This window comes from Neofelis nebulosa, chromosome 6, assembly GCF_028018385.1.
Source record: "Neofelis nebulosa isolate mNeoNeb1 chromosome 6, mNeoNeb1.pri, whole genome shotgun sequence".
Lineage (NCBI taxonomy): Eukaryota > Metazoa > Chordata > Mammalia > Carnivora > Felidae > Neofelis > Neofelis nebulosa.
Genome location: NC_080787.1, coordinates 5,863,437 through 5,871,609, shown reverse-complemented (window position 1 = coordinate 5,871,609; position 8,173 = coordinate 5,863,437). Strand labels below are relative to the sequence as shown.

At 38.7% G+C, this 8,173-nt stretch overlaps 1 protein-coding gene across 1 annotated transcript; it reads right to left on the bottom strand.

Annotated features, from left to right (window-relative positions):
* Positions 1 to 5,093: 5,093 nt before the first annotated feature.
* On the bottom strand, positions 5,094 to 6,038 carry LOC131513392 (putative olfactory receptor 2B8). The gene has a single exon (XM_058732577.1). The coding sequence runs from the start codon at positions 6,027 to 6,029 to the stop codon at positions 5,094 to 5,096; it is 936 nt and encodes a 311-aa protein (XP_058588560.1). The 5' UTR covers positions 6,030 to 6,038.
* Between the last annotated feature and the right edge of the window lie 2,135 nt (positions 6,039 to 8,173).

Genomic DNA, 8,173 nt, shown 5'->3' with positions numbered 1-8,173 from the left:
GGACGTTCTCCAGAATAGATCACATACCGGGACACAAATCAGCCCTCAATGAGCAAAAAAGATGAAGATCACACCGCGCCTATTTTCACACCACAACACTATGAAACTCGAAATCAATCACAAGAAAAAAGGTGGAAGGATAACAAATAGTTGGAGACTAAAGACAATGCTACTAACTAATGAATGGGCTAACCAAGAAATTAAGGAGGAAATTAAAAGTACATGGAAGCCGATTAAAATGATAACACCATAGCCCAGGACCTATGGGATGTAGTAATGGTGGTCATAAGAGGGAAATATATAGCAATCGAGGCCTTGCTAAAGATGGAAGAAGGGTCTAACCTTACACCTTAAAGAGCTGGAAAAAGAACAGCAAATAAAACCCCACACTAGCAGAAGATAGGAAATAATAAAGACTAGAGCAGAAAGCAAGGCTATCAAAAACAAAAAAACAAAAAAAAAACCAGTAGAACAGATCAATGGAATCAGAAGGTGGCTCTTGGAAAGAGTTAACAAATATGATAAATCCACATCCAGTTTGATCAAAAATATAAAGGAAAGGACCCAAATAAATAAAATAAAGAATCACATGGGAATACAAGCTGGTGCAGCCACTCTGGAAAACAGTATGGAGCTTCCTCAAAAAGCTAAAAATAAAATTACCCTACAACCCAGCAATTGCACCACTAGGCATTTATCCATGGGATACGCGTGTGCTGTTTCAAAGGCACACATGCACCCCCATGTTTATAGCACCACTATCAACAATAACCAAAGTATGGAAAGAGCCCAAATGTCCATTGATGGATGAATGGATAAAGATGTGGTATATATATACATACAAACGAGTATCACTCGGTGATAAAAAAGAATGAAATCTTGCCATTTGCAACTATGTGGATGGAACTGGGGGGTATTATGCTAAGTGAAATCAGTCAGTCAGAGAAAGACAAAAATCATATGACTTCACTCATATGAGGACTTTAAAAGACAAAACAGATAAACATAAGGGAAGGGAAACAAAATATAAAAACAGGGAGGGGGACAAAACAGAAGAGACTCATAAATATGGAGAACAAACAGAGGGTTACTGGAGGGATTCTGGGAGGGGGGATGGGCTAAATGGGTAAGGGCCACTAAGGAATCTACTTCTGAAATCACTGTTGCACTATATGCTAACTAATTTGGATGTAAATTTTAAAAAATACAAAATACAATTAAAACAATATTTTAAAAAAATCAAGAATCACAGAGGACAGATCACCACCAACACAGCAGAAATATAAACAATAATAAGAGAATATTATGAGCAATTAGACACCAATAAAATGGGCAATCTAGAAGAAGTGGACAAATTCCTAGAAACACATAACCAAAACTGAAACATGAAGAAACAGAAACTTTTAACACACCCATAAACAGTAAAGGAATCGAATTAGTAATCAAAAATGTCCCAAAAAGAAGAGTCCAGGGCTGGATGGCTTTCCAGGGGAATTCTACCACATATTTTAAGAAGAGTTAACACCTATTCTTTTGAAGCCATGCCAAAAATAGAAATGGAAGGAAACCTTACAAACTCATTCTATGAGACCATCATTACCTTGATTCCAAAATCAGACAAAGAACCCACTCAAAAGGAGAATTACAGAACAATTTCCCTGATAAATATGGATGCAAAAATCCTCAATGAGATAATAGCCAGCCAAATCACCCAATGCATTAAAAGAATTATTCAACAAGACCAAGTGGGATTTATACCTGGGACACAGGGCTAGTTCAATATCTGCAAATCAATCAGTGTGATACATCGCATCACTAAAAGAAAGGACAAGAACCACATGGTCCTCTCAATAGATGGAGAGAAAGCATTTGACAAAATACAGCATCCTTTCTTGACAAAAACTCTCAAAAAGGTAGGGCTAGAAGGCTCATACCTCAAGATCACAAATGCCGTAAATGAAAGACCTAATGTTACTATCGTCCTCAATAGGGAAAAACTGAGAGCTTTCCCCCTAAGATCAGGAACAGGACAGGGATGCCCATTCTCACCACTGTTATTCAACATAGTATTGGAAGTCTTAGACTCAGAAATCAGACAACACAGAGGAGTAAAAGACATCCAAATAAGCCAGGAGGAAGACACAGTCACTCCTCACAGATGATATGACACTCTATGTGGAAAACCCAAAAGATTCCACCAAAACACTTCTAGAACTGATCCATGAATTCAGCAACGTTGCGGGATGTAAAACCCATGCACAGAAATCTATTGCATTCCTAAACACCAGTAATGAACCAACAGTAAGAGAAATCAGGAAATCGATCCCATTTACAAGTGCACCAAAACCCGTAAAATACCCACAAATAAGCATAACCAAACAGGTGAAAAATCAATGTACTGAAAACTATAGAAAATTTATCCAAGACATTGAGGAAGGCACACAAGAAAATGGCAAAATGTTCCATACTCCTGGATGGGAAGAACAAAGATTGTTAACATGTCGATACTACTCAGGCAATCAACATATTCAATGCAATCCCTATCAAAGCAACACCCGGATTCTTCACAGAGCTAGAACAATCTAAAAATTTGTATGGAACCAGAAAACAACTAAATTGACAAAGCAATCTTGAAAAAGAAAACCGAAGCTGGAGGTATCACGATGCTGGACTGCAAGACGTATTACAGCTTAACTGAATAGCCACCCAGGTGCCTAGGTACAATATGATTTTTGATAACAGGATTATAATAGAGATATTCAGTGAAGATAACAAAGCTCAGAGAAATTGAGTCAAAACAAAAAGTCAAAAGGCAAGACAAATCCAGAATTCCCACCTGGCTGAGATTAGGGGATTATTCCTCCCTTACCATTTCTCTGCAGTGTTCCAAGATTCTAATTGTTACAAAGCTAAAGGGCAATTATCAATAATTAATGGCACCTGCCTCACAGGCTTGTTTTGAGGAATGAATAAACACACACAAAGCATTTCTGAGGGGAAAAATAAGATGTGTTACAAAGCTGTAATGATCAAGACAGTATGGTACTGGCACAAAAAACAGACACATGAATGGAACTGAGTGTTCTCCACAATAAGAGAACCCAGAAATGGACCCACAAATGTATGGCCAACCAATCTTTGACAAAGAAGGAAAGAATTTCCAATGGAATAAATAAAGTCTCTTCAGCAAATGGTGCTGGGAAAACTAGACAGCACATACAGAAAAATGAACCTTCACCACTTTCCTTCACCATACACAAAAATAAACTCAAAATGGAAGAAAGACCTAAATGTAAGACAGGAAGCCATCAAAATCCTAGAGCAGAAAGCAGGCAAAAACCTCTTTGACCTGGGAAGCAGCAACTTTCTCACTCAACACATCTGCAGAGGCAAGGGAAACAGAAAGAAAAATGAACTATTGGGACCTTATCAAAATACAAAGCTTCTGCACAGTGAAGGAAACAATCAGCAAATAAAAGCAACCTACGGAATGGGAGAAGATATTTCCAAATGATATATCAGATAAAGGGTTAGTATGCAAAATCTATAAAGACCTTATCAAACTCAAAAAATGAATAATCCAGTGAAGAAATGGGCAAAACACATGAATACACATTTGTCCAAAAGAAGACATCCAGGTGGCTAACAAACACATGAAAAAATGTTCAAAATCACTTATCGTCAGGGAAATACAAATCAAAACCACAATGAGATATCAACTCACCCTGTCAGAATGGCTAACATTAACAACTCAGGCAACAACAGATGTTGGCAAGGATGCAGAGAAAGAGGATCTCTTATGTACTACTGCTAGGAATGCAAACTGGTGCAGCCACTCTGGAAAACACTATGTGGGTTCCTCAAAAAATTAAAAATAGAACTACCTTATGACCCAGCAATTGCACTAATAGGTATTCATCCAAGGGATACAGGTGTGTTGTTTTAAAAGGGCACATGCACCTCACTGCACAACAGCAGTGCTATCGACAATAGCCAAATTATGGAAAGAGACCAACTGTCCATTGATGGATGAATGGATAAAGAAGAACTGGTAAATATATGCGATGGAGTATTACTCAGCAGTCAAAAATAATGAAATCTTGCCATTTGCAGTGACATAGATAGAACTAGACTGTACTTTGCTGAGTGAAATAAATCGATCAGAGAAAGATAAATATCATGATTTCACTTATATGTGGAATTTAAGACATGTAACAAATTAACTAAGGAGAAGGGAAGGAAAAAAAAGAAAAACAGAAGGAGGCAAACGATAGGAGACTCTTACATACAAACAACAAACTGAGGGTTGCTGGAGGAGAGAGGAGTGGGGGCATGGGCGAAACGTGTGATGGGTATTAGGAGGGCACTTCTTGGGAAGAGTACATGGTTTCATATGTAAGTGATGAATCACTTAGTTTTACTCCTGCAACCAATACAACACTATCTGTTAACTAACATGAATTGAAATAAATACATTTATTTTAAAAAGAAATAATATTTATGATAAAGATGAATAAGTAAAAACACTTAATTAAAAAAACTAGAATAAAATCATTTGAAAAATATTTCAAACTTACTTGTGTTTCAAAGTTAAAAGAAAACTACTGAATGGGAGAAGATATTGACAAATGACATAACCAATAAAGGGTTTATATCGTAATTTATAAAGATCTTACACATACAATGACCAAAATACAAATGATCCAATTAAAAATGGCCAGAATACATGAATAGACATTCTCCAAAGAAGACAACATGATGACAAAAAAAAACACGTCAAAACATGCTCAACATCACTGATCATCAGGTAAATACAAACCAAAAACGCAACGATATGTCACTTCACCCATGTGAGAATAGCTAAAATCAACAACACAAGAAACAACCGGTGTTGTCAAGGATATTTAGAAATGGGATCTCTCTTGCACTGCTGAATCCATGAATTCAGAGTTTGAACACTCATTGCTTAAAACAATGAAATAAGGTAATTCTCATGATAGTCATCAGGGGAAATGTTGGATGACAGGTCCAGACACAAAATCTTAGGGGCTCTGACATTCAAAGTGTTCCATCACAGGGTCTTCCGTACCGAGTCATCTGGAGTCATAGCCCCTACAAAGCGCCTTCTTCATTGCTCCAGTCACATCCTTGTTCCGCAGGGTATATATAAAGGGGTTGACCATGGGGGTGACGATGGTGTAGAAGAGAGAAACGAACTTGCCCTGATCCCGGGAGTAGTTGTTGCTAGGCTGGAGGTAAATGTAGATGCCTGTGCCGTAGAACAGGGAGACCACTGTGAAGTGGGACCCACATGTCCCAAAAGCTTTCCTCTGTCCTGAAGCTGACTTTATTCTTAACACTGCCTTGACAATCTGACCATAGGAGAACGTGATTAAAGCCACAGGTATGAGGAGAATGATCACACTGACAAAGAGCTCAGACTCATTCACAGTGGTGTCAACACAGGCAAGCTTAAGCAGTGGGGGAACCTCACAAAAGAAGTGGTCTATTTTATTTCTCCCACAGAGTGGTACAAGGAAGGTGAGCACCGTGTGCAATGAGGAGTTGGCAAAACCAAGGAACCACGATGCAGAAGCCATCAGGGTGCACAGACGGGGGTGCATGATCACTGTGTAGTGCAGGGGCCTGCAGACGGCTGCATAGCGGTCAAATGCCATCACCCCTAACAGTATGCATTCTGTGGATCCCAACCCTAGAGAGACAAACAGCTGAGCTACACATCCACCGAAGGAGATAGACTTGTTTGCTCCCCTGAGATGAACCAGCAGCTGAGGAACAGTGCTGGTCGTGTAACACAGGTCCAGAAAGCTTAGGTTGGACAGGAAAAAGTACATGGGAGTCTGCAGGTGTGGGTCCAGGCGGGACAACGCAATGATGCTCGTGTTTCCCAGCAGGGTGAGCAGATAGAAGATCAGAAGAACCACAAAGAGGACTCGCTCCAGCTGAGGCCGGTCAGAGAAACCCAGCAGGATAAAGCCAGTGAAAGAACTTCCATTTTTCTGCTCCATTCTTTCTTACTACATGTTTCCTGTCAAGACCAAGCATTTAGCAATTTTTAAAAGCAATCTTCAAAGCAATAAAATGTTGGCAGGATGTGAATTTAACATATTATAAGACAGGGCATGGGATTGTATAAGTAACTCTTTGAATAAATTATGGACTCATGAAATTGCCATCGTTCATATTAATTAATTCTATAGTATCAGAAAAGAAAATCATAATATTTAATGTAAGAAAAATCAAATAATGGACCTGTGTCTGCATCAGTCATAGGTACAAAATGTCTTTCAGTCTCAGCCTAGTAGGCTGAAAGAACTATAAAATATGTGTGTGCACCACCGTGTTTATAGCAACACTATCAACAATGGCCAAAGTACGGAAAGAGCCCAAATGTCCACCGATGGATGAATGGATAAAGATGTGGTATAAACATACAGTGGAGTATTACTCAGCAATCAAAAAAGAATGAAATCGTGCCATTTGCAACTACGTGGATGGAACCGGAGGGTATTACGCTAAGTGAAATTAGTCAGAGAAAGACAAAAATCATATGACTTCACTCATATGAGGACTTTAAGAGACAAAACAGATGAACATAAGGGAAGGGAAGCAAAAATAATATAAAAACAGGTAGGGGGACAAAACAGAAGAGACGCATAAATATGGAGAACAAACTGGGGGTTGCTGGAGGGGTTGTGGGAGGGAAGATGGGCTACATGGGTAAGGGGTACTAAGGAATGTACTCCTGAAATCATTGTTGCACTATATGCTAACTAATTTGGATGTAAATTCAAAAAAATAAAAAGAGAATTTAAAATCAATAAAATAAATGAAATAAAATAAAAATATGTGTGCATTTCAGAGAAAACTGGGATAAGGGAAAAGAGGGAGGGAAATCAGAAAGAATAGGAAAGTGTTGCACACAGAGTGAGTCATCATTTTTTTAAAAACTTTTTCTAATGTTTACTTATCTTTGAGAGAGAGACAAAGGCAGAGTGGAAGTGGGGAAAGCAGGGAGAGAAGAAGACACAGAACTCAACCAGGCTCCAGGCTCCTAGCTGTCAGCACAGAGCCCAACATGGAGCTTGAACTCACGAACAGTGAGATCTTGACCAGAGCCGAAGTCAGACCCTTCACCGACTGAGCCACCCAGGCACCCCAGATTCATTATTTTTCATATGTATCTCATAATTGCACACAACTGGAATATACAAACCACACATGGCACAGGTCATGATACAACATGATCTCGAAAATAAATTCAGTTACAGGAATTTATGACCTAGAGTATATTTCTACAAAGAATTCAGTTACATTCAACACATCGCTGCTAGTTCTGCATACAAACAAATATCAGGTTTCTTTGTGTGTGTGTGGAAGTAAAACAAATACTCAGTGAGAGAAAACCTGACAACAACACCATTCAAACAGTGCTTAACGTTAACCCCAAAGATGCTTAAAATTACCATGCCAATTTAACAGGAACTCTGAAAATTCATCGGCTGTGCAGAGTCCTTTGGAATCAGAACTCTAAAATCCAGGGGCCAACACTCAACTCTTCCTTCTGCAGATTTTTGTTTCACACATTACTCCATTAGAGTAATTACACCAACCTTCGTAAAATTCCTCAAAGAGGTGGGATTACTCCATATCACCATTCTAATCGGAACTTTTTAAAGCATTATCCAAATGGGTAATCTATGCACAAAATGTAATGATTTGCATCACTTCCTAGGATAAAATAATTACTTGGTTAAATATATAGGGATAAACACAGATACATTCTCAAAGCCATGACAAGTCGCAGAGCTATAATGCATACCTTAATGTAGTACAAGGAAAGGCCTAAAGGAAAGGATATATTGGTAGTATACAAACTCTCCAACACCCATCTATATTATATGAATGATCACCATTCTGGAAGCTAGCCTGCAGAGACAGTCACACTAGATCAAACACAATGCCAGCTCTAAGGCTCTAAGGCTCTAAGGCTCATCTGATGACCATTTCCATCCAGCTGCGCAGTACTGAATGAGCATAGTAACATACCAACGAAAGAGGCATCAGGACACGAGTATTTCAGTTCTATCATATTCACAAGGGTAGGCATCCAACACATTTTTAACTCTTCCAAGAGTTTTAAAATATGACG

Excerpts from the sequence above, each read along its gene's own strand:
- LOC131513392 (XM_058732577.1), bottom strand. The coding sequence starts at position 6,029 with ATGGAGCAGAAAAATGGAAGTTCTTTCACTGGCTTTATCCTGCTGGGT.